The following is a 27,062-nucleotide window of genomic DNA, read 5'->3' as shown; positions in this document are numbered from 1 at the left end:
GGAATAAAATTTATAAGCAGAAATAGTCAATAACTGCATGCTTCAGTTAGATTTGCTCGGATCAATATGGCTTCTGAAGCCATTTGGATCATGTCTATATAAATATATGTATATATATATATATATACATATGTATATAATTCCAATGTATGGAATTCCAATCCAATTTTCTTGGAAATCTATATTCCTTTTTATCAGATGGATAAAAATATTTTCAACAAAATGTAATAAGATATATTTTTAATTTTTTTCTTATTATAACTTATAAAGAAACTATGGAAGATATTTTTTTAATCATGACTTTATTGATTTAACTCATAAATTTAGAATAAGTTTTTTTCATTTTTTTATAAAAAATTTATTATAATTTTGATTTATATCACTAATATATATTTTATAATTTAAAAAAAATTCATCAAAAAATTAATTTTAAATTAATCTTATATATTTTTCAATGCCCAATATTAGTTAGAAAAGTTAAAATAAATAATTTCTAATAAAATAACAGGAGAAGATAACAAATTAATAAAAAAAATTACAATGTTTATTCCTTTTAAACATTTATTTTTATTTATTATAATAATAATTACTATAATTTTAGTAAATGATTTCATTTGAAAATAAAAAATTTCATATAAATCACTTTGTAGATGAACATCGAAAATATCCTACTATGTTCGATTATAACCAGATTTACTAGTAGATGGCTCGACCATCCTCTATACCTATTTCCAATACTATGAATACCAGTAGGATCTCCCCGATTATATATCTCACGTTGGTGCACGAGATATTTCAGTTAGCTAGTTACACCAAGCCAGTTGTGTTAAGATCGCTATCGCAAGGTTACCGGTCGGCTCTTCCACTTGTTACTCCTAGTCGTTAAGCGTGCATACGCATTGCTCTTTGGGTTGCTTGTCCTCGCAGAATCCGATGTTTCCTTATACTTGTTACCGATCCCTCGGATTTGTAATAATCTCTTTTTGCTCTTTTAAATCTTGACTTCAACAACTAGAATTCATTTTTTGGGGAAATTATTATATTTAAAGGATTTTGATCCATTTTAGAGAATCATATTTGATCTGTATTCTCATTGTGAGGTACTGTATTCATTCTATTTTTCAATATAGATTTCTTTATTGAACAAAGATTTCCAATTTGATTTGAATTTGTTCAATAAAGTTAAACAAAGATATTTTCTTTAAGAAAAACTTGATTTAATGAAAAAATAAAATTTTATTTTAATAAAAATAAATTAATCAAAATATCTTCTTTTCTCTAAATAAAGTTTAAATTATATTAAAGATTATTATATATTAAACAAAATTTATATTCATATAGAAATAATTTTAAAATTATTATTTTATTATAATAATTAGAATTTTAAAAAGAATTAAGATATTGAAAATTGATATTCTTTTACAGCAAGCTTGGAAACATTGGACTTATCATTGTCACTGCAGGATTACCACTTACAGGAAGTCACCCTGTATGCTAGACAAGGCAGAACACTAGGCTCAGCACTTAGCACTCAGGATATAATGGCTCTTCAAAGGCAAGAAGAGCGACGTAGGCAACAGGCAAAACAAGGTGTTTTTGGATTTGTATTCAAAAAGTCCAAAGAAGGTTCCCTAAGTACAGATAGTCTTGGTGAACGTAGTGCGTCACCAGCAAGAAGTGACGAAACTGGAAGAAGTACGAGTCCTCTACAAGCACCTACTAGACCTCAAAGAAAACGGAGGCCAGCTCCAAAACCACCTATTCAAGCTCAAGCAGAGATTAAAAATGTTAGTAATTTTTTTACAATATATATAGTAATACAATAATTTTTCTTTATAACTATACATATAGTTTTTTCTATATATAATATGTATATAATTTTTATTTATTTATATGTATTATAAAGTTCGAAAAATTTTATCAATAAATGTATTAAAAACTAGTATTTTTTATAAATAATATTAATTGTTTTAGGATATTGAAGAAAATTCTGGAGATTCTAGCAAAGATAAAGTGATGATTAGCCACAGTCGAAATAGCAGCGATAGCTCCGGTTATCATGAGGCTTCTGTGTTAAGTGATAATCCAGATTCCGCGGGAAGACTTCCAGAAACATTGCCCAGAAGGAACAAAGTTCCTTTGGAAATGTCCCGGAAATTAGCTCAAACGTCACAATCGAGTAAAAGCTTAAATAATTTGGCTTCTGTACCTGGTACACTTAGTCACGGCATTAGCAATACTTCATTGAGTTCTACAGGTGTAAATCTTTCTTATATTATTTTAAGAATGAATAATTTCTTAGATTTTCTTATAATCATTCTACTAGTAAATTTAAAAATTTTTTTAAATTTTGATTCTGAAAATATATTTTATAAAAGAATATAATTTAAAAAAATCTCTCAAGTAAAAATATTTCGTTCAAATTAAAATAATTATTTTTTTTATTTATTAAATTTTATTTTTATTTATTTTTATTTTTCTTTATTTTAAATTTTATAACGAATAGAATTTTTTTTGAACTTTTATAGGATTACGAAAGAAAAGAGTTGCACCTCCTCCGCCAGTAACTAGGCCCTTATCGTCGGCGATTTCTACTCAAGCATTAGAACGTATAGTTGACTCTGAAGAATCCTTAACATCAGATATGGATCCTTCTAAACCTCCTTCTGACATTGGTGTTCCATCTAAAGCAAATTCAGATATAGAAGAACGTCCAAAAGCCAACTCAGATATTGGAATAACTGTTAGCTCAATATTGTCTTCGAATATTGATTTTATAAAATCTGATACTACAAAAGTGGAATTAGAATCAAAGAGCGGCAAATCTGATCTTGAATCGTGTCATAGATCCGGTTCTATAAATGTTAAGTTATCCAATACGGAGTCAAAACACCCTGCACTAATAGAAGATGCTCCTCTAGACGCTAGAGTACTGCAGAAGAGAGGTAAGCTAGTGCATAGTTGCGATAGTATAGATAACAATCTTCCTTCCTATAGTTTTATGTCTATGAACAGTTTTGAGACTGTAGGAAAAAGAAGTAATTTTATAAAGAAACGCACTAATCTTTTTGACTTAGAAAAAATTAAATTACAATCGAAAATTCAAGAGTATAGTGTAGACCAAAGAATTAAAATTTCTGATGATCTTAATTGTTCTTTTAAAAATTGGTCAATCAAACCCAAAGCTAACTTTTTAAAATCAGAAAGTAATCATTATAAATCACAACCGAAACTAAAGAAGTCGCAGAGTTTTGCTTGTTCCAATATTGTGAACTCTAAAACTAAACAATTAACCAAAAAAGTGTACAATTGTTCAGATAGTAAGGACATTTTGAATCAAAATTCGTTTAAATCCCAGAATAGATTAATTAAAATGCAAACTTTAGTTAACTTAGATAATATAGAAAAGAATATTGAAAATATATCTGAGTCTAGTGTTTTGGAAAATAAATTCAATTTCAGGCTGAATAAAAATAATTGTATTTATAGTGAAAGATGTCAATCTAAAGAATTAAAGCATAGTTTGAGTTTTCAAATCGGTTATAAATTACGAGAGACGAAAATAATAAATAATTTTGAAAAACCAAAATTATCGAATTCCAGAAGTTTTTGTACTCGAAAAAATGTTTCTGAATTAATAGACAATAAACAGCCAAGATTGGGAAATATTAGTACAACAAAATGTTACAACGGTTCAATTTCTTCTAGTTTTGATACAGATATGTTTGAAAGTTCAATAATAGATAATCATAAATCCAATCTTTCACCACCTCCATTGAGTAATTTACAGATATTTGCAATTTCTACAAAACCATTAGATATTTCAGTAACAAATATAGATGTTCCTAATAATATTGATAAATTGCCCTCTTTGCCTATTATTCATCATAATGAATGTAAGTTAGAGTCTGAGAAAAAGCTGAGTATCTTGGAACCACCTCCACCAGGTTTAGTCAGTCGAGAAGAGTCCACTGAAAATTGGAATAGGTTTTTGGTTCAATTGAATTCAATATTAGAAAGTAGAGTTGGAGAATTTGTTTAATTTGTTTTAATAATTTTATTATTAAATTAATATTTATTTTAATGAACAATTTTTCTTTCTAGCTTGGAAAATTTCATATTAATTTTTTATAATTTCTAATTAACATTTTTTGAAATAGATTGCAAAAATAGATTGATAACTATAATACTATGATACTATGATATTTTTAAATTATTATTTATTTTATTCTATTTTTATTACTATGTAAGATTATATAAATTTAATTAAGAAATTTAATTTTTATATAATATATATTACTGTTCAAAAAATATTATTAGAGTATTATGCTATTAGAAGTAGCATCTTAATTTTGCATGCTTAGAATTGCACTTCTGCATTTTGTTTTTCAATGCACATAAATTTTCTTTCTTAGAGATGATTTATATTTATTTGCTTGCTAACTAGATTCATTGGTGATGGCTTTTTCTTTTTCTTTCCTTCTAAGTATAGTTGCAGTACCTGTTCCACATCCTAAGCCTAGAAATACCACTACAATACGACCCGAGGTTGCAAAACGCAAGTTAATATCATCTTCCCCATTGAATAGAACCCTCAGCTCAAATTCTAATAATATAGACTGCTTGTCAAATGATTCTGCACAATCCAACATTGAAAATTTTACAACTGATGCAAATTCATATGTCATTGATGCAAAAAGTTATACTGACAGCGATGGATCTAGTAAAAGAAATTCTGTAAGATGTGAAGAGAAATTGAAAGTCTCTTATAATTACTTCATTAATGAAAAAGAAGTATTCATGATACCTGCCCGCGAAAATGAAGCAAATTTCAATTACAATTCAGAAATTTTAGAAAAATATGATTATAAGTCTACAAACATAAAAAGTGATGATGATGATGATAATGATAATAATAATGATAATAGAATTGATCATAAACAAAAATTGAATATAAATATGGATAAAGAAAATATAGAAAATTCTTTAAATGGGAATTCAATATTGACAAGCAGTGATTTAGCATCAACTAAAAATACTTATGGACAAGAGAAAAAATTCTGTGCTGTAATTTCTACAATGCCAAAATGCAATCACTTGAATAAATTATATATCAATGATATGATTACACAAACTAAAGAAGGGGAATGTTTAAAAGATCCAAAAAAAGCCAAAATACCTCGGACAGCATCAAAGTCAAATGATTTTGAAGTAAATTCATTGGAAAAGCAAAAAAGACATTTAACATCTCATGCAGAAGATATTACGTTTGCTTTGAATCTGAATGTGACATCTATTTTGCTGCCTGATCAATCGAGAGAAGTCGACAAAAATTTTGCACAATTACCGAAGACGAAGAAAAATACTGATTCCAAAGATGTGGTTGAAGAAAAATCTTGTATAACAATGGGTTCATCAGGTGCATGTTGCATATCACTAATATTTATGGGAATAATCACTCAATTTTCATTTGCATAAGCCTTTAAGCTATTATTTATTGCTTAAATTATTTTAAATGTAATAAAAAAAATGAGATTTAACTTCGGATGACGATGACTAGATCAAATCTGATTTAAACATAGTATTGTCTGCTTAATAATTTTTTTTTTTGTGTTAAATCTTATTTATTCTCATCAATTTTAAATGAATTTTTTTTGTATTTCATTCACTTTCACACTCATATGATAAAATTTGCATGAATTGATCATAAAAACTACTAGACTTAAAAATAATCCGATTATCGTAATCCGAAGATAAATGATGGTTGTAAAAAATAAAAATATTAGAAATGATTTGAAGCAATTAACTTCTAATATGCAAATATATTTAATTTACAATTAATTTTTAATTTGAAGAATTGTTTGACATCTTAGGAAAAAAGGTGATGGAATTTAAAAAAGGAATAATAATTAAATTTTCATGAAATTCTTATTTTGTTTTCATAGTTAATTTGTTTTAATTATTCTAAGTAAAAATAAATTTTTTTTTAATTTCATACAACATAAATATTTATCTTATTTATTAAAATATTAAATTACAGATACAGATCTCTCAGAGACTGATGTCCTGCTTCAAAAAGTATTTGATACTTTATCCAATTCCGTTTCGTTACCCGATGAAATATCAGTTGCTCCAGCAAAAACTAAATTAAAGTCAAAGGATATTTCCAAAGAAACAGAACAGAAAAATAAAAAGAATGCTGAATATCCTAATGATTTAAATATGAATACCAGTACGTCAAATTTAACTATAAATTCACAACAGGATACGTCAGATTATGTATCAACACTTGAAGAAGATTTATCTATCGTTGAGTGGGAATATCAACTTCCAGCTCCTCCAAGTGCCTTCAGAGACAATGCATCTCCAGTCTTTGATAATTTTGAAGCAATCACTCCTATATCCGAGTCTTTGATAGATACGAAAACAGAAAAAACAATTCAAACTTCAAAAAACAAAAACCTAAAAAACATTATAGGAAAAAAAGAAAGACAAAAAAACAAAGAACAATTATCAGAAAATGAAGTTAAGAAATCAAATTCACAAGAAAAATTAAATAAAGAACAAAAATCAGAGTCAAATATTAAAAAGGAAGTGATTTATGAATTAAAAAATAAGATAGGTATTTTACCCCAGTCTGTAAATGATGTAGATTCTAAAAAAATATCAAATTCTTCAACTTCCAAAATTGCTCCTATAGATATTACTCTATCAAATTTTACTATTACGACATATAGTAAACAGAAAAATTTGAATATATTTGAAGAAATAGAACAATTCAGACAAGAAAATTCTGATGATAAATTTATTAGATCTTTTGCAACTTTATCTAGAAATAGGAGTAATTTGGATGAGAATGAAAATAAAAACTTGAAAGAATTCAATATAGGGACTTTACAAGGGAAAAAAAAAGTAGCTACAGAAGATGATAAATTGAATAATACTAAAAAGCTGGAACCAAAGATACAAATGGAATCCTTGCAGAAATGGCAGTATGGCAACGAAAAAAGCAATATTCAGCGATCCAAAAGTTATATGTCTATATGTGATAAACCTAATTTTCAAGGAAATACATATGAAAACAAAAATATTAAAAATGTTAAACATACGGAAATGGATGATGCCGGAATGAAAAAAGCAATGAGCATTAATAATTTGAATATAACTGTGCCTAAAAATAATGAAAAGTTCTCGCAATGGCGAGATAATATTTTAAAGCGGCAAGAAAATCCTACCAAAGAAAAAGAATTACAGTCTTTACAGGTAATTAATTTTTTGCTTTTAAATTTTTTTTTTTTGTTATTTTTGTGATCATAATAAATGATATTTTTGTGATCATAATAAATGATATTTTTTAGGTGCTGAAAAGCATTTTGCCGCAGTTGAAAAATGCTCAACAGGCGGAGGAAAATGTGTCCAAAGATTCGAATAATACAATATTATTTGAAGAAAAAAGGTAAATTTTAAATTTCTCATAGTACAAGTTTTTTTAAAAAATAATAATTTTTTAATTTGTTTAAGGACCGAAATCATGTCTAACGAATATTCGAAAGAATCGAATGTCGTTCCGACTTGTGAACCTGAGTCAGCACCGAGTAATAAAAAAATAGAATCAGAAACGAATTCAAAAATAAATGCAAAACGCTATATCTATTCAGGGCCTCCTACAATCAATTTAGGTAGTTGGTCTGAACGGCCGAGTGCCAATGTCCAGATAAAAATGGATATAGATTACAAATTTGGAACGCAACAAGCCAAAATTGTTAATGTAAATAATATTAAAGATGAGATAGAAACTTCCTCTAATAGTGAAACTTCTATTAAAATGCAAAAAAATAAATTTGAGATTACAACTTCGGACAAAAATAAACCGAATGATTTAGTCAAAAAATTGATTACTCATACAACAGCTTCAGGCTTTAAAAAATCAATGTCGAATAATATTATTGACACAAACTCAAAAGTTATTAATGATAAACCAATTGTGACTGGAGTAGAATTAAAAAAGAGTTCTCCAGAGAACAAAGATAGCAATGTTATAGATACCACTCCAGTGAATTTTAAAGAATTAACGAAAGCATTTGGTCAAGATGTTTGTCTTCGATCGAAGCCAAAACAACCTAATATAATTCAACGATCGGAGTTTCAACAAAATAATTGCAGCATGCAAAATGGGCATAATCTTAATCAATGTTTAACAAATGTCTACCAAAGTAGTTTAAAACCTAAAAATTTTACATCAATTGCAGTCAATTCAACACAAAATCAAAATAATTTGATTTTCAGAAATGGCATAAATTTGAAAGGAAATCAACTAATGCCTGTTGTAAAAGGGTTTAAATTTTCAAATTTAAAATCAGAAGAAGATCAAGATCAAAAAATACAAGTCCATGTGTTAAAAAAAGATACAAAGATAGAAATAAAGGGAGATGATATTAAAGAATTTTCCAAGAAATCATCAAATAATGTTCCGAGATCTCCTACAATGCCGGTAATAACAGGTGTAACTTTGAAAAGCGCGAGACCGAAATCCATGCCTGCTCAAATAGATCAGCGAGACATTTTATTAGAATCGATTCGAAATTTTGGCGGTCGCGAAAACTTAAAGAGTGTAAGTATGTGAATAATAATTAATATTGTAATAATAGAAAATGTTTATTTCGAATTCAATTTTTTTCACAAAAATGAATTCAAAAATTCAAAAATTCAAATTAAAAAATTCTTATCCTTATATTTACTTAATTCAAAAATTTATAATTGCAGGCAACGGAAAGATGTTAACTTCTGAAAGAAGTTAAAAAATGATCCTACCTGAAGATAATACCGAGAAGAACTGGCATTTTTAAAAAGATATTTTGGTGCTTTATGTCATATAGTCTGAGTGATAAAGAAAAGGTTGGCAATTATCGAAAAAAGAGGAACAAGAGGACAAGAATCTTATATATATATATTTTTTGATCGTGATCGAATGATCATTTATTTTTGTTTCTTATTTTTATTCTTCTTCTCGATTATCCAACCTATAATTTCTTTGAAATCATTCTATTAATAATTCGTTTGATTTATGTAAAAATCGACTTGTTATTACTTACATGTTACTCGTTCACATGTAAATATCGCGTGTAAAAAATCGGAACTATCAAAAAAAAGAATTGTCAATAAAAAAAATATCGATGATGTAAATATCGTTTATATATTGAGGCGATAGGAAGAATTTTTCGTGTCCAAATAGTCAATGGACCTATTTAGATTTGTTTTCGAAACATTGTTGCTCATTGTATGACGCAGTCTACGCAATTTTTGTTAAGTTTTTTTTTTTCTTTTATTAGTTCGATCAGCCATTCAGTCCTAATCTAAATAGAAAATGAATCGAAAATAGATTAGGTGTGAATGATTGAGTCAATGTTGACTAACACTTCCTATTTACGATTAACATTAAGTTTCTATCACTGGGACCAAAGGTGACATCTTTTATTTTACATATCGTACAACGAATTTAGATACAGTTAGGATATATTATGTATAATTATGAAAGATAATTTTTTTTTTGTTTTGAGAAGGAGAAAAAAATCTGGTCAGTTGTATAAGTTAAAAATAATTATAATTATGATGATATATTTCGAATGTGTGTTCACAGAATTAAAGAAATCGTTGTTTATTTCATGTTTACATAAAACAATGAAAGATTATTAAATAAATAATTTTAATTTTTTTGCACTTGCAACATTTATTGTTAATAAAAAAAAGAGAAAAAAAATTCGTTTTATTAAACATATTTTTGCAATTCATAATGATATTAATTTTAACCATTATATGAAAAAATATATTATTTTGTTAATATGATATTAACAATAGTCCAGAAAAATCAATGAAAAAAATATTATGATTACTTATTAATATTTAAATTTGAGATATATATTTATTTTATGAATTATGATCTTTAAAAAGAAATATTTTTATGGCAAGTGGTGATCATCAAGGGCGTATTCTATACTGTAAATAGCATACGATGTGTTAATATTGTATTTAATATTATTATTTTTGCGTAAAAATATATTATAGCGATACCTTTATTTATATATGTTGTTATTTAAATTCCATTAAAAATTTAAAAAAATCATTGGTTTTTATTTAAATAATTATTGCTTCAGAAATAACTTTAAAGAAAATAATATATATAATCATCATTGATGAACATACTTTTTTTTTTGAATATTTTTATTTGCAAATAAAATATAAGTTATTGTTACATAAAAAATTAAAATTATACAATTCACTTTTTTTCTAATAATTTCATATTTATATAAAAATAGCACTTATTATATTATAGAACATGAATCTGGCAGTTAGTATAAAATTTTGAAAAATAATGTTTGGTAATTTTTGTTCAATTTAAATCTTATATATATATGTAATATAAAATATATAATATATTGTTTAATATTTAAAAATAGTTAATTCTAACAAACAAATTTATTAACTAATATGTATATATATTTAATATTGCCACTGTAAGGGAAGATATGTATTACTATTAAAGAATCACAGACTCCAAAAATATGTTAGAATGGTAACAAGTACCATTTTTAAACTTTTACAATTGCATTAACAATAATAGTTTGTAACTTTCATTCTAATAGATAGATATTTTTATATTCATAAAATATAATTATAATATATAATATTAATAATTAGGTATAGGAGTATTACAATTTCCATGCCATAATTTTGTTTCTGAATCACATTTTGAATAATTCTCAAATACATCCGCATATCCACGGTCTTTCCACCATGTACATAATTGCCTATTCCATCCACAATCAATAGTGTGAATTAATTCAGGTTTTTCCATGCCTAAAAGAGTATAAAAATCTTGATCTCCTAAATGACCCTAAAAACAAATTGAAAATACAACACTTTTGTAATATATATTTACAATTGATATTATCATAGTATATAAATCAAATATAGATTATCTTTATTATATAAAAAAAATCCATTACCTTAAAGTGATATTTTGAAGTCATTGTATTTACACTTTCTTTTTTTACAATTTTATCATAAACTGTAGAATTTCGTAATTTATCAAGATTAAAAAGTACCATTCCACTATTGTAACCAGGATAACCACCTGAACTAGCAGGTTCTCCAAATAATGTATTAGGATGTTTATTACGATACAGATATAAAACATGTCTGTAAACTGGAGTGAGTTCTGGAGACAGACCAAATAATGCTTGATTTCCAAAAGTATTAAATTCTTCAAAAAGTTCCTTGATATCTTTACGAAATTTAGTATCAGCATCAAACATTGCTGCAACACTTTGTTCAATTGGAGCTATGCGATGTAGACCCAAAGACAGGAAAAATAATGCATCTGAATAATAAGTTCCTGGTTTGCTGCTAAAGTGTGGAGACATAACAGACACTATGTCTTCCAATTGTAATGCTAACTCATGTACATCGTAATATTGTATCTAAAATGATATAATAATAAAATAAATTAAATTTTGAAAAATTCAAAAGTTCAAAATCTTTTAAATAAAATCATTTTTACTTTCATAAATTTCCCAGTGGATGAAAGAATATTTCCCAAAACTTTCTCAGCAATATTTTTGCTATCATTATCAGTCATAACATGAAATGCAATATCAACAGAAGATAATTTCAATAAGGATTCTGCAAAGATCTTAAATTTTCGCTTCATCGGAGAGTTACTAGCAACTTTTGTGAATATACACCAGACATTATAATAAATCTTTTTATTTGACAATAACATTGACGTGGTAATCGTATTATCGCTAGAACTTCTCGACTCAATAGTCGATGCATTTTCTTGTTCACCGTGCAATGTCAAATGTATACCATTTGATGTTTGATAACAATAGAATAAAATAAGAATTAAAGCAAGAAGCGTCAAATTGATGAGCACCTTGCGTAAAAGCATTTAATTATCCAATCATGTTCAAGTCTTCTTCGTACACGAAGTAGCGATTTTTAAAAAAAAAATATATTAAAATATTTGATAGAACATTGATCCTTCAATATTATATGGTTATGTTATTGAAGTTTTCTAAAATCAATTAAATGATTATCACTATTGAACGCATAATTAAACTAAGTTATATAGTTATTATTTATTGTTATATTAAATTGTTATTATTGATTATTATATGCACTATAGAAATCACAAATTATTTAATAAAAATAAATACTGAATGTAATATTGAGATCGAAAACAAAAACAATGCAATGTTGATATAGCTAATTTAGTATTTGCACAAAAGATATACCATCATGAAATTTATAGTTTATGATTTATTATGAATCCTTCAAAAATCCAAAATAAATATATATTATAAAATTTTAATTGATTTATTAAAGTATTATATAATATTTTAAATATATTCAATAATAAAATAAAATTTTTATTAAAATATAAAAAATTGATTGAAAGATTGAAGTTTAAAAATTCCCGCTGTTATAAAATTGTAAATAATAGTTCCAATAGTGATTACTAGATGGTACTGTTGATCAAATAATATCTATAGATTATATATATAGAAATAGTTAGTGTTTCATTTCAATAGAAATATTCAAAATATTTATTTATCAAATGTTTTAATGATGTTAAAATATTAATTAAGATCTATTTATTTATTTCTTAAAGAGTAATTTTTAGAAATATAAATATTATATCAAAAGTTTCTTAATTTTAAATGCAAAAATAAAAAAAACGAAGATTTTAATATTTATTTTTTAATATGATCTGTAATCTAAAATTTCATCTCTTACAAGCATGTTTAATTCTAAAATTTAATATTATTTTCAGGAAAATAATATTGAAAAAAAAAAACTGTGAAAATTTATGAAAAGTTGGAAAAAATTTACATGGGATGAATGAATTTTCAAGGACACAACTTCGACAAATTCATATTTTTTTTATCCGTATTGTTTTCCATGCTAAAATTTAGACCAACAGCAATCCTATGCAGAAAACCTCTCGCAGTATTGATTATTGCAGGAGGAAAAGGTACATTGAGGGATAGTCGATGAACACGTGGCATGAATCGAATTCTCAAGTGAAAATTTTCATTGTTCATATAACGAAGGAATTAAAAATAAATGAAATTAGAAATAACTTCAATCATATATCCATATTTAAAATTAAATAAAATTATTATAATACAATTTTTCAAATGGAAAATATTATATTTTTAATAGAATGTTTTGATTATTGATTCAACTTTTATCAAATATGTAAATAAGATTTTTTATAATCTTGAATTTATGTATGTATTGACAAATATGACTTTAAAATTTGATCTTCATAATCATCTATTTTAATATCTCTTCTAATTTCTTAAATTTAGATTTAAAATATATGTATCATATATGAAATATAAAAAGACAAATGAGTATAACAAAATAATTGAAAGCCAAATTATTTATATAAGAAAAATACTATACATTAATACATTCAGAGATATTAAAAATCAATATGAGTTTAAAAATATTTCTAATAATATCATGATTAAGTACATTATTTTTTTGTTTAAACTTTAATTAATTTATCTAGTTAGTTATAAAATAATTTAAGACATAAAAATAAAAAATTTCATTTTCAAAAGATAAAAGATATATGAAGATAAAAGAGACAACAGTTAACGTATATAATGTATATAAATGTATCCAACTGCTCTCCATTTTGGATCCTTCTCCAAATTCAGAATACAGTTTATATATAGTTAGACAATGATGGGAAAACGTTATCGAAGGAAGCGGTTGGTTGAAGGGTGGGCTACGAAGGAGAGGAATGAAGGGAGAGACGAGAAGAACGCAATCAGAGGGGTTGATAATACGAGCAAGCCGATAGAAACCGACCCAAGAGCAGCGTAATGGTGTTGGTATATAAGGCACGAGCAGCGAACGTCTGCTTCTGACAGCCCATTACCACTGTACAAACGCGAGCACAGAGCTTTGGGAGGATGGCGAAGCTTCATCTCCCTCCCAACATTTCGACCCGTCTCTTTCTGCGTCTGTTTCCCTCCTCCATTCTCATAACTCTCTTCCTCCTCTTGTATAACTTGCTCGTCCTGTACAAGATATTGGAAACCACCTTGAACTAGTAGAACTTCTGCTATGATTTCGTCAAACACGGAAATCATGATCTTTTACAGGAAAAGATTTTATTTTAAATTGTTTATGAATTTTTGACTGAGGCAGTGCTTATTGAGATTTAAATTAAAGATTATTTTTTTAAGATTTTTTAAATTTTTTCCAATTATCAAATATAAAATTAATTAATATAATCAAATAAATTAAAAATTAAAATTTATTGTTTTATAATATGATATTTCTTCTTTAATATTTATTTTCCATAATTCAATATTTTTTAAAATTTCAAAAACTAAAAAAGTATAAGAATAATTTTTAAAAAAATTTTACAATATTTTTTTTTATATTTCTCTTTCTTTTTTTTTATTAAACATTATTCCATAAACATTATTAACATTTTCTATTAATATTCAAATATTCTATATTTAATAAAAAGTTATTTCTAAAGATTTGCATAATCAATTAAATTACATATTAATATTATATTAAACTTAAATTTCTTTATTTTTTTTTAAAAATTTGAAGAAGTTAAATCATATAATGTCAATTGCCTTCTTAATTCTTAAAAAATAAATAGGTAAATCTTCATTTTATAAAAAATGAATACACGTAAGAAAGAAAATATCTGTACAGAATCAATTCCTCGTGTATCTCTCCATGGTACACAAGAGCGGGTGACTGGTGGTTTTTCGAGAGTGGCGTCCGGGCCACGCCTGTCGGCTAAGCCACGCCCGTTCATGAACCTACCCCCGGTGGCTGTCTCGAGGGCCGAAGGGCTAATAATTCACGTCACGAGCATACCCCACCATAAAGAGTCAGTCACAGCCGCTGTGTGTCGTATATTCCGTATCAGTGTGCCGTATGAACATTATCCGGCACCAGTTACTGTTAATTACTGATCATCTTCCGTAATTAATTGCCTCTTCCATCGATGAGATTTTTCTATAACCAGCATTTTAGCTATTTTATTTACTTTATTGATTTCGTATATACAGTTTACATTGCTATAAATGTGCAAATTATTTTTGTTAGGTTAGGTTATAAAGAAATCGAAAACATTAAATACATAGAAACATTCTTTAATTCTGTTTAATGAATTTTGAAAGTATTATTCTTTAATAATAATAACAATTAGAAAGAATATTATAAGAATTTTATTTTTAATTTTTTTTATATAATTTATTTATAATTTGAATACATTATATATTGTATATATTATATATTATATATTATATATTGTATGTTTATAGATTATTCAGATATTTGAAGATTTATAAAGTGGTTAAAAGAAATTGACATTGAGATAGAGAGAATTTTTAATATAATAGTAATAATAGATTTAAAAGATTTTAAAAATAGAATTGGAAAAAATTATGAAATCATTGATATCAAACTTAAGTTTAGAGAAGTTTAGATTTCAAGTTTAGAGAAATGATTCAGAACATTGGTAAGTATTAAATAAAAAGATTATTTTTATATATTACTATATTTTAATAGATTTGGAAAACTTTATGCTTGATAATATAATTAGAAATTGAAAAATAGAGAAATGAAAAGATATTAAAATTATATATTATTTGTTATAATATTTATAAGATAAATTTTTAGATTAACTACTCTCATTGATTTGATGGTTTTGAAATATTTCAATATCAATCTATAACAAAGTTAAACATTTCACGAATATTTCGAATCTGCGGAATGCAAAAATAAAATAAAAAAACAATTCTTAAGCAATTGAAATTATATGATGATAACGATGTACCTCATACTTAGTATTTATTGTTATAATATCATCTTTGTAATTTTAATTGTACTATTTTTCTATTCCGCAAATTTGAAAAAGAATCTAATATTTTCATAATATGAGAAAGGAAAAAATTGTTTAAAATGTCGATTTTTATATTCTCTTATTTAAAAAATTATAGATAATTTTTAAATAAATGAGAGAGAGGTTAATATACAAATTTAACATTTGTATCCTCTGATTTGAAGATTTAGTAATAACATATATTATGTAAATGAAAATTTGAAATTGTATGAGAAAACATAATTAAAATAGTAAATAACAAAAAAATAACAAAAAATAAATAGATACAAATTATTATTTAGATAATAGTAAAATATTATGATAAATGTCATTAGATTAAATTTCCATTTGCAGCAAATATATCCGGAATCAAAATTTAATTTTGTTTTAATTTTGGAAATCGATAATCATCTTTTGTCATTTATTATCTCATTACGGAACAAGATGGAAATGATACTGCCTGGAGAGAGGTAATTAACTGATCTGACAATTATGTAACATATTGACTCGTTCAATACATTCGAATCTGTTCCATTGTTGTTTGATAATCAATCATTTTCATTTTGATAGTCATCATTTTCATGATTGTTTTCGATATGACGAATTTAATATTCAGATTTTAAAGCATAGTTTTTAAAGCATTTATTATTTTATTGAAAAAAAAATTAAAATATAAGTCTTTAATCTAAAATAAGACTATAGACCATGACTATAAACATAATTATAAAATAATTATAAAAATTATTTTAAAGAAATTTTATATAAGTTTTTTAATTAATTATTTTTAATATATTTAATTATAATATATATTTTAGTATTATTTTATATAGATATATATTATTATTGCAATATTATAATGTATTTCATATTACTAACTACTGTATACTAATTCTAATATTAATATGAAATGCATAATTATTATTTACAATATTATTAATTTTTAAAATCCATAATAATTTTTAAAATATCATTATAAAAAAGTAAATTATAAAAAATTATTAAAAAAAAATTAGCTTAATCTATAATAATTAATTCAAAATCATAATATTTTTTAATAAAAATTATTAATTATGAATAAAATAACTAAAATTATTTACTATGTATAATAACTATGAATAAAATTATAAAAGCTACTTTAAAATTTAAACAGTTCAATAAAAGTAAATTTTAGTTTTTAAATTTTCAATTTTATTATCATTCCAGGAGATATATTATTATTGATTTTAATCAAGATGAAACTAAAATTCTCAAGTATTCCAATGAGGCAAAATAAATCCAGTGAAAATCGGTCACAGGATGTGAACCCACTGAAAGAAATCGACTTTGTCGTCGGTGGTCGACGGTGTGCCCCTAAAATTAGCCACAGTGACATATTGAAGAGTACGGGCGGGCGGGTTACAGTGCCCCATTGCTTCCCTCATCTGATATTAGGCACAAAAGCAGTGCCCTGGGAAAATCAACTGACGCGTAACTAAACGGTGTATCATTAATTCCGACATGTATGTTTATATCGACAGTGTTAAGCAAAATTGCACGGCCAATTTTCCATGACGATCTCACCAATACTATAGTTTTTTTTTAAACTCTTTTCTTTTTTCAATCATGAAGCAGAGAGACTTCCTTAAAACTTACTGAAAACATTTTAAAAATTTGTTTAAAAGATATTAAATATAATTTAAGAATTCTAATTCTAAATAAGTTTTTTAAAAATAATAATTAAAATGATAGATAAATAGATAGATAGATAGATAGAACAGAATTTAAAGTGAATTTGAATGTATAAAGTTAGTAATTATTTCAATTAATTCAATTATAAAAAAAATATTAAGATTAATAAAAGATTATAAAACTTGATAATGGAAAGAAAACTTTCTATATTTTTCTTATTCTCTTAGGTTTTGTTTCATTATCTTTTATCAAATGAAATTCATGTGCCATTAATTCTTTTTTCTCCTATACGCAATCAAGTTAAATTGAATATCCATTTCTGTTCATTTCTTCTTGACACATTTCGTCTTTCATATTCTGTCTTCGCTAACACTCGAGTATGTCTTTTCCTTTTTTTGCTTTTCACACTCCGTCGTGACGAACGGATACCTTTCGTGCCAATCAATGGTCCTCCATCGCCGAAGGTGAACACCGATAACCAGTGCAGGAAAATTGACGTTTTCGCTCGGTAGCTTTAACGCGTGCGAACAATCGCACGAAGCATTGAATTTTCAGTGAAGGAAGCAACGACAGAGTTTCGATACTATGGGATTACAGTCAATTTCTTGTGGTTTAATTTTAAGAATATAGATATATTTAGTAATATTCAATATTTAATAATATTCAATATTGAAAACCAAAAAGATTGTGAATTAAGATTGATTTAATTCTTAAATGATATAGATAATTAAATAATTAATCATTATTTAAATTAGATTTGAATTTGGTTGGTAAATAAAAAAATTAGAAATACTCTAAAATTAAATAATTTGATTCAAATTTTTGCAGTAACAGTTAAGAATATCTAAGTTAAACTTAGATTGTGAATAAAAAAATAAAGGAAATTAATAGTTAATGAAAATATAAGTTATCTATCTATAACAGATTATAGAATTAAAATATATAAATTTTTATCAAAACTCAGTAAGATGAAAAAAATAAAAGATAAAAGATAAAAGATAAAAAAGATAAAAACAAAGAGTTGAAATGTATTAACCATTTAATTTTTTTCGTATCTTTGATCCTTCCAATGGAGGACAGTTAAAGAACCACGCTTCATTGTGCTTTAGACCGTTTCTACGGTGGTTCTTGGTTGAAGCAAACAGGCTTTGGGTCACCAAGCCTATTTGGTACACGTGTCCTAACACGTTGAATCTCTACGATCCTCCCTCCGTTTGGAACGAAGTAGAGACCGAGCCCATGACAAAAGGCACGCTTCAGCACGTGACTGCCAATGGGACGACTTCGGGGCACTAGAAAGTGGCAGCCAACAAGGAAGACAAGGAAATATAGGTATTCTCACTTCACTGTATTTTTGTTTTTTTTTATTTTCTTTTTCCTGTATTTCCGCTTCTTAGATTAATTAGATTAATTTCTTAGAATAAGAACAGATTTAAATTTCTTTAGTTTGAATAAGTTGGTATACCTGTGACATTGTAAAATAGCCATCAAAGAGGTTAGGAAATTTTGTTAATATTAAATGATAATGAAATTAAAATTACAAATTAAAATTTTGTATTCTTAGATACTATTTAGATTATAATTTAATTATAGGCATAATATAATAGATTAATACATAATATAATAGATCTATGGATAATATACAAGTTTTTTATTATTATAATATTATTCCACTTTTTGTTAATATTTTTTTCTATTATTTATTTTTTTTTGAATTATTTCATTTCATATTTTTCTAATCTCTTCTTTTATCTTTTCCAGTCATTTTTCTTCTTTCTCTTTGTAATTGTTCCTCGTATATTCCTGAGTTCTCTTTGTTCAAAACTTCTTTTCTTTTTCCATCCTGCTCTCTTTTCAACATCAGACCGTCGATAGGCCGCAATTCAGTGTCGCGTCGTTGCACACAGTTTGTGGCAGTGGACGTCAATTGCATTGCTCCGCATATTTCATTCTAGGCTGGTTCGGCGACTTGTCACCATTTCAAAAGATTTTAATGATAATTTTCAAAAGAAAAAATACTAAGTGTATCTTGGGAACTGATTAAAAAAATGTGTATAAATCAGTTACATTATGAAAATAATTGATATTTTTTTTAAAAATAAAAATCAAAATTAAATATAATTTTTTATTTTACACAAAATTAATTTTGAACAATGATAATAAAATATACAAAAGAATAAAAAATTATTCAAAAAAATTATGGAATTAAGAAACATAATATTGGGGAAAAGATTTAATTTTTTAAATATTAATATTCTTTTGCTTCTTTATATGAAAATCATCATGAATAATTAATAATTAAATATTAATAATAATAATTAAATATAAATTGAACTTCATTTCTATATTCGTCGAGTCATGTTTAACAGATCTCTATTAAATAAGAAATTTTTCATGAAAAGTTTTATTCTATTCTATTTTGATATCTTGATATTTTCAACATATTATCAGAATATTTTATTTTGAATAGATGTAAAAGTTAAAATATGTTTCTTATAGACATAAATTTGTTTTTGAATTCCAGATTTTTCATTATTAAAATATAATATCATTATCAAAATATAATAATATAAACTATAACTTTATTAATAATATTTGAAATATATGAAAAATATATGAAAAATAAAAATATAAATTAATCAGTAATTAAATTTTGTTTATAAATCTTGTAATTATAAATTTAAATTATTAACAATAAATTTATATTCATTCTAGATGCATTCAAAATTAATACAAAAGGATCCATTTAAACAAAGATCTTTAAGAACAAGAGAGAACTATGAAAAATCTCGAGTTTACCTTTCCCAAACCGCAATTTAAACATATTCGTGGTTCAAATGGTGCTACTATCACTGAAAACAGCTTCCACCTAAGCGTATTTGACCAATAAATAATTTGGCAAACAAATTGATCCCTAGGGACTATAAACAGATACTTAGAGGCACGCGTTTCACTCTCCACTTCTGTCAGAAAATAAATTGACCATACGTTTATTAAATTAACGTATACATTGATTGGACAATAAATATTCGATAGAGTATGAGACCCCTACTGTGAGAATCGAAATAGGGCCCGCGGTGTGAAATCTCTATTATCGAAGGGTTGGTATGGTATCCCGTTGTTCCAGCAGTTGTATATGTATATGTATCCTGATAGAACTGATGTTGACAGAGATCTTTCGATCCTTAGAAATAATGTAATCGCTAATTAAATGTTTGGATATCTATAGTCGTTTGATATTTTTTATATCTGGAAAGAAAAAAGAAAAAAAATATACGTAAGTATTTATTTATATATTTGTATGTAACTACATATATGTATGTACATAGCTTATAGGTTAATTGGATGATTTAATTATTTAAAAACATAAATCATAACATAAACAAGAATGAAGAAGATGAAATATAATAGTGCTTATAGAGTGCTTCATTGTATTGATAAAATGATAAGAATTCTAATGATATAAATTGAGAAAATAGTTATAAAAAAGAAGTTAGTCTAATAATCATCAAAGTTTTTTAAACTTTAAAAGTTAAAAGTTAAATAATAATTTAGATAAATAATAAATAATAATTTATTAAAACTTTATTTAGTTAAAAAATCTTCTTATAACTTGTAGATGGATTAAAATAAAAGAAATAAAAATGTTCAAGAACTCGATTTCGAAAATTTTTCTCTCCCCGCCTATGAGACAAATTGAGATAAATAATCGTTTGTGGCGATACAATACTCTCTTGAAATTTGTCATGGTGATACTCGAAACGGCACGCTCCTGAACATTTGCGAATTGATACTCGTAAAACTAACACTTGAATCGCATCTGGTGTGTATTCTCTGCTCAGAAATATTTGAAGATTTTATCAATATCAACCATGGATAAATGTTACAGTTTCTACTTTAGAATTTTTTTTTGTTCTAATATTTTAATCAATAACTTAACCTTAATATTATCATGATTATTTTTAATAATTTTTATAGTTTTATTTTTTATTTTTTCAATAACTTTTTTTATTTTTTTCATTACTTATTATCAAATTAATTTTTTAAATTTTCTATAATTAAAAAGTTAAATATAAAAAATGTTATATTTAAAAATTTATAATTATAAAATAAAAATTTACAACTTTATGAAAACCAAATTTCTTTATTAATATTAATCCATTAACTATCGTTATTAAAGTTTAGCTAGAGTTAAATTTCAATTATTTAGTATCGAAATATGAAAAGGATTTCTGATTCTTCCATTCGAAATATTTGTTCTCATACATTCTACGGTTAATCCTAATTATGTTGGCAGATCTGCTATAATAGATATATTGACGATTGACAATAGTAATTCGCTTTGAGACTGTTAGCGAGCAGTTACACGTTTTTCAACCTAGATGTCGACAAAACTTTGCCAGTTAGCTAGGTAGAACCCTAGCAAACCGGTATTGTGATCGTATTAACACCTTACATAATTGCATCATCACCAACGCCGCCGCATTTCTCATTGTGCGTCCGTTAAACACGTCTCATTTGAATATTGGCCCATTCAGCACTCTGTCGCATAACCTCTCTTTCTCATTCTGGGATGCTCGATCGCTGATAAAGGGGAAGCTATGTATTCGTTGCTTTCTACAATATGCTATATATTCTTTCTCAGGCTGTCAGTTTTTCTTGATTATGCTTCATTTAATATAAATAACATGAGTATAATGATATATAATTTTGTAATTAATAACCCAGTAATTATATTTTTTTTTTCTTATTTTATTATCTATTTTAACCAAATAAAAACAATAATTTGGGAAACTATATTTATGATTTACAATGATGTAATAAATAAATAAATATAAAAAAATAACAATAAATAGTAAAATAACAATAAATGTACTTTTTTGATTTAACAATAATATTATATAATAATTAAATTTATTAAATGATTTAATTTATTGAATTATTGATTAATAGTTATTTTATATATTAATGATATCTTTTACATTATATAATTTTTAAAAAATGAAATATATCAACAATTAAAAAAATAATTATTTTTAATATTTCAAAATTAATTTCTAACTGTATTTTCCATTTTAACTTCTTAAAAAAATTAATTTTAAATAAATTATTAAAAAATGACATTAAAAAATTCAATCAAATACATCAAGAAATTGACTAAAAATCAGGAATAATTTCTATTTCGAATAGATATGATGGTTTATTTATATTTAACATTTTAATTTCGTCATTATCATGTAAAGATTTTCAACATGTTTTTTATTTTTAACTCAAAATTTTAAATAATTATAAACATTTTTATTTTATTAGATATTATTAGATAATTATTATTATTAGATAAAATATCTTCCTTAAACTTTAGCACTTTTTTCTTTTCGATAAAAAACGAGAATAAATGTCAAAAATATATCTTTTATTAAATAAAAAAACCAATTTCCTTAAATAAATTTTTCTCAAAGGATCTCATATTATAAAACTTTTATAAATAAAAAGAACTTAAAAAGAATTATCGTATATTTATGATCATTAATTTATTTTATTTATATATGCAATATTTATATATACAATATTATATATATAATAAAAACTTTTCTATTCAAAAATAATTTTTTATCGAAATTTTTCAGATTATAAGAAGAGTTCTTACAATGTCTCCTGGTTGGTCGAATTTTCACAAAATTGTGAAAAGAAGAAGGATGCCGTTGAATTTTACTGAAGGTACCAAATGGTAGAAGGATGGAAAACGATAGAAATAAAATTTTAGACCAGGCAGTAACAATAATCCGCAGAACTCTGGGGGTTTGCACTTTGCTCGTTGAACGATCCACCAATGGCTGGATGGGTCGAAGATAGGTTTCACTCTGGAACGTTCAGGATTGGCTAGATTCTCCGCCCAGGGGTTGCATCGATCATCCCCTTACCGCTTCACCAACCTCCGATATATAAAGCAGCCTCCCCAGGGACACTGAGGATAGTCTGATTCCTTTGCTGTTCTCGTGTATCCTTGGTTCCCTTCATCCAACCGTTGTGAAGTGATCCTTGGGAGACTTAATTGGGAAATTAATCTTAATTATAATTAATTGAAAGGAAAAATTATCATTGAGAGGTAGATACTTATCTTTAGTAGTGAATTGAGATTATAATTGATATAGACATTTTTAGTAGTGAATTTTTTTTGAAGAGAAGTTGGATAGATATTTTGAAAAGTTGCAGATTTGGTGTATTATAGTTAGTGAAAGATATTATGAGATTATAAAAAAGGTTCATTTAACAAAATACAAGCCAATATTAATTTTGCCGTAAATATTTAAATAATTCTAATAAAAGTAGAAAATTTGAAATCAAATTAATTGGTTTAATAATGTTAATATTTTAGATTTACATGTCATAAATTTTTATCAAATTAAATTTTAATATAAAAGAATGTATCTTAAAAATAGAAATAATTGAATGAAATAGAATGTCGAATTGGATGATAATAGAAAATAATAGAAAATGTCGATGAAAGATGATAAAGATTAATAAGAGATAGATTAAAAATTAAATAATTGGGAATTTTAATTGAATTAGTTGCGTTTAAGATCGTATGTAACTTGCATATATTGAATTTCAATTTTCCTATATCATTTATAAATTTATATTTAAAATTTTTAATCTTTTAAGTAACACAATATTATTAAATAAATATTTTTATTAAATGCACATTTTTCTTCAAAATTATATCGAAAAAATATAGATTATAATATATAAAAATATTAAAAAAGATTCAAAATTATTTAATTTTTATCACTATTAAATTTTATTTTATAATTTTCGTGATTTTTTAGTTTTTATTCCACATTTAAATTGATAATATAAATTATACTTTAAAAGTATGAAAGTTTGGGATTATACGTAGTAAATGTACATTAATTTGAAAATTGAAGTTATTAATGAGCTGGTAAGAAGAAAGAATATCTATGGCGAACCATTCAAGTTACGAGTACGAAGATAGAGGACAGAGAATGCGACATCGTGTTGGTACTACTTCCAGAGCGGCCGATTCTACTGTGGCCTGCACTAGGTGAAACTTTTGTGAAGTTTTATATCTTTTCTATTTTTTTATAAAGAATCGAAATAAATTTTATTTATTTATTTATTTAATTATTATTATTATGTTTAATTTAATTTCTTTTAAAAAATTGATATTTAAATTATTTTTAATTATTTATTTTCTAAAAATTCTATCTTTATATTTATATATAAATTAATGATGCATAATGTTTTAAGAAAATTATTGTTTATTTATTATTATATATATAAATTTTATTACATATTTATTACATAACAAAAATTAATAATTTGAAAAAACATATTATATGCACATTTTGATTAATAAATAATTTAAATAAATAAAAATAAAAGATTTTTTAATAAAATTATAGTAGTCAATATTACGTGGGCCCAAGCAGTGATATTAGCGAGGAAGATCTGGCAGAGTTGCCTTCTTGTGTTTACGCGGGTAGATCCACTCAACACGTTGCACACACCTCCTCACATACTCATTCTCCTCTTCATTATCATATGCCAGTTTCTACACCTGGTAATTCGATTAATAATTTCAATTAAAAACTTAAATTCAATATTTAAGTATTTCTTCAATGTTTAAAATATATGTATATAGTAATTAGAATGAAATTGATAATAAAAAAAAAATATTTATAAAATATAATATTTATAAATAAATTTTAATATTGGCAAATCTAATTTGTTTTCATTTACTTTTGTTTTAGATCATAACGATACAGAGATAAATGGTGTAGAAGAGGGGTACTATCCAAATGGTAGTCCCTATAGAATTCAACGACATGCCGCCAACATACGTGAGAGAAAACGTATGCTGAGGTGAGAAATTATTCTCAATGAAAATTCTAATTTTATAATTTTAAAACTTTAACTTTTTGATTTTAAAAATTAATAATTATAAATTAATAATTACAAATATTAATAATAATTAATAATAACAGTAAGATAAATAACTGCAAGTGAACTAATATTATTTTTCATATAAGTAATAATTATAAGTTTAAAAGTTATCGATATTTTTTTATAATATAAAATTTATTAAAAAAGTTATGTCTAAAAAATAAGTATATTAAATTCATTTATTTGAATTTTTTTTTATTTGAATTTTTTCTTTCAATCGAAAAATTATATTGAGTGTTTTGAAAATTATATGAAACAAAAAGAATCAGAGAATGAAATGAATGATGTGAAATAGATTGTCAGTGTGATTGCGATTTTTAGCAGCATCAACTCGGCTTTCGACGAGCTTCGAGTACATGTACCAACGTTTCCATACGAAAAGAGGCTGTCCAAAATTGATACTTTGCGTCTGGCTATAGCATACATTGCACTACTTCGAGAAGTGTTAGCTGCTAGGCTTGATCCATTAACTTACGTTGAAAGGTGCCTTAGAGGAGAAATAAATGGGGAACGTGCTGAATGGAATACCAGCGGTGAGAATTTATTTTGTAATTTTTTATTTATTTTATATTTAGTAAAAATTATACAAATATGAAAATATTTGAGAAAATAAGCTATAATTTATTTGAAATGAAATAATGAGTATTATTTATCATTTATAATTTTATTTATAATTAAATATTTTTTTATTATAGATTTGACAGCACGTTTATCATGGATAAATTGGGAAAATCTAGGCGTGAATCCAAATCGACGATCAGTCTTAACTACACTCGCTCTAACGACAGACAATATGAACTAAAATATGCAAAAAATTTTTTCTTCCCTTTTCTTTGTAAATAAATCCCAATTGAATAGAGTGCCAAAAGATGTTATACATAAATACATATGTATACATTTCAGTTCTAGTCTGGACGTGCAATATGAACAATGATATTATATTTCGTATTTCTATATATAAATAATTATATAATAAACGTACACGCGTGTACATGTAAAATGGGAATAGCTATTCTAGTTTTAGTATTTTATTTGGAATAAAAGAAGCGCTTATAAGAAGCTATAATTTTGTGTTTTAATTTCTTATTAAATTTCCTAGTATTCTACTTTAAAATTATTATATATATATATATAAATTTCAGTTAAATTAAATTTCAAAATAAATCACAATTTTTTAATTCTTATATTATCATTGTAAATATTATTGTATATATTGAAAGTTTAGTAATTAAATATATTTTATTTTAATAATTTATATTTAGAATATTTTATAATTATTCTATAATTAAAAGTTGATAAAATTAAATAATCTTTATTTAATATTTTTGTTTCTTCTTATAGTTTCTAAATAATTACGTATAATTTTATAATAAATATATTTTATGAAATGATCATTAAATGTATATTGATATTAAGTTTATATATATTTTCTATAAAGTTTAATTTATTTTAAATAAAAATTCAATATTTCAATAGATATATATAACTAACAGCAAGGTTC

The 27,062-nt window shown here is 24.9% G+C and overlaps 3 protein-coding genes across 14 annotated transcripts in view; 2 read left to right on the top strand and 1 right to left on the bottom strand.

Moving 5' to 3' along the window:
- The window catches only part of LOC108003324 (cordon-bleu protein-like 1), a 66,602-nt gene extending 56,966 nt beyond the window's left edge, over positions 1-9,636 (top strand). For 6 of the 9 annotated variants that reach the window (XM_017065510.3, XM_062078035.1, XM_062078034.1 and 3 more), the window contains 8 exons: positions 1,426-1,787; positions 1,975-2,257; positions 2,529-2,945; positions 4,493-5,419; positions 6,041-7,263; positions 7,359-7,456; positions 7,522-8,611; positions 8,764-9,636. In XM_017065510.3, coding sequence (XP_016920999.1) covers positions 1,426-1,787; positions 1,975-2,257; positions 2,529-2,945; positions 4,493-5,419; positions 6,041-7,263; positions 7,359-7,456; positions 7,522-8,611; positions 8,764-8,781 — 4,418 coding nt within the window. In that variant the 3' untranslated portion in view covers positions 8,782-9,636. The remainder of the gene's footprint in view (positions 1-1,425; positions 1,788-1,974; positions 2,258-2,528; positions 2,946-4,492; positions 5,420-6,040; positions 7,264-7,358; positions 7,457-7,521; positions 8,612-8,763) is intronic. The other 3 variants (XM_028669158.2, XM_062078037.1, XM_062078038.1) reach the window with 1 other exon arrangement.
- A 518-nt stretch (positions 9,637-10,154) lies between these two features.
- LOC108002892 (xyloside xylosyltransferase 1) lies at positions 10,155-12,293 on the bottom strand. The gene is made up of 3 exons (XM_017064877.2): positions 11,558-12,293; positions 11,004-11,477; positions 10,155-10,891 (listed from the first exon to the last, which is right to left on the bottom strand). The coding sequence occupies exons 1-3, from the start codon at positions 11,945-11,947 to the stop codon at positions 10,685-10,687; spliced, it is 1,071 nt and encodes a 356-aa protein (XP_016920366.1). The 5' UTR covers positions 11,948-12,293; the 3' UTR covers positions 10,155-10,684.
- A 6,465-nt stretch (positions 12,294-18,758) lies between these two features.
- Positions 18,759-26,627, top strand: LOC108002959 (basic helix-loop-helix transcription factor amos). 4 transcript variants are annotated; one of them, XM_017064978.3, is made up of 7 exons: positions 18,759-18,928; positions 23,224-23,702; positions 24,523-24,659; positions 25,021-25,178; positions 25,369-25,480; positions 25,886-26,094; positions 26,257-26,627. In XM_017064978.3, the coding sequence occupies exons 3-7, from the start codon at positions 24,556-24,558 to the stop codon at positions 26,361-26,363; spliced, it is 690 nt and encodes a 229-aa protein (XP_016920467.1). In that variant the 5' UTR covers positions 18,759-18,928; positions 23,224-23,702; positions 24,523-24,555; the 3' UTR covers positions 26,364-26,627. The 4 variants fall into 4 exon arrangements, with proteins under 4 accessions (XP_016920467.1, XP_061934016.1, XP_016920458.1 ...); XM_062078032.1 differs by having other exon boundaries at positions 18,781-18,928; positions 25,883-26,094; XM_017064969.3 differs by lacking the exon at positions 18,759-18,928 and adding an exon at positions 21,333-21,419 and having other exon boundaries at positions 25,883-26,094.
- The last annotated feature ends 435 nt before the right edge of the window (positions 26,628-27,062 follow it).

This window comes from Apis cerana, linkage group LG8 (genome assembly GCF_029169275.1).
Source record: "Apis cerana isolate GH-2021 linkage group LG8, AcerK_1.0, whole genome shotgun sequence".
Classification (NCBI taxonomy): Eukaryota; Metazoa; Arthropoda; class Insecta; order Hymenoptera; family Apidae; genus Apis; species Apis cerana.
Note: the sequence above shows the minus strand (reverse complement) of the source record. Positions and strands in the feature narration are given on the sequence as shown.

Coding starts and splice junctions, on each gene's coding strand:
- LOC108002959 (XM_062078032.1), top strand. CDS start 24,556: ATGGCGAACCATTCAAGTTACGAGTACGAAGATAGAGGACAGAGAATG. Junction 25,179..25,368: donor TATGCCAGTTTCTACACCTG/GTAATTCGATTA, acceptor CTTTTGTTTTAG/ATCATAACGATACAGAGATA. Junction 25,481..25,882: donor GAGAGAAAACGTATGCTGAG/GTGAGAAATTAT, acceptor TGCGATTTTTAG/CAGCATCAACTCGGCTTTCG.
- LOC108002892 (XM_017064877.2), bottom strand. CDS start 11,947: ATGCTTTTACGCAAGGTGCTCATCAATTTGACGCTTCTTGCTTTAATT. Junction 11,478..11,557: donor CCACTGGGAAATTTATGAAA/GTAAAAATGATT, acceptor ATATCATTTTAG/ATACAATATTACGATGTACA. Junction 10,892..11,003: donor CTTCAAAATATCACTTTAAG/GTAATGGATTTT, acceptor ATTTGTTTTTAG/GGTCATTTAGGAGATCAAGA.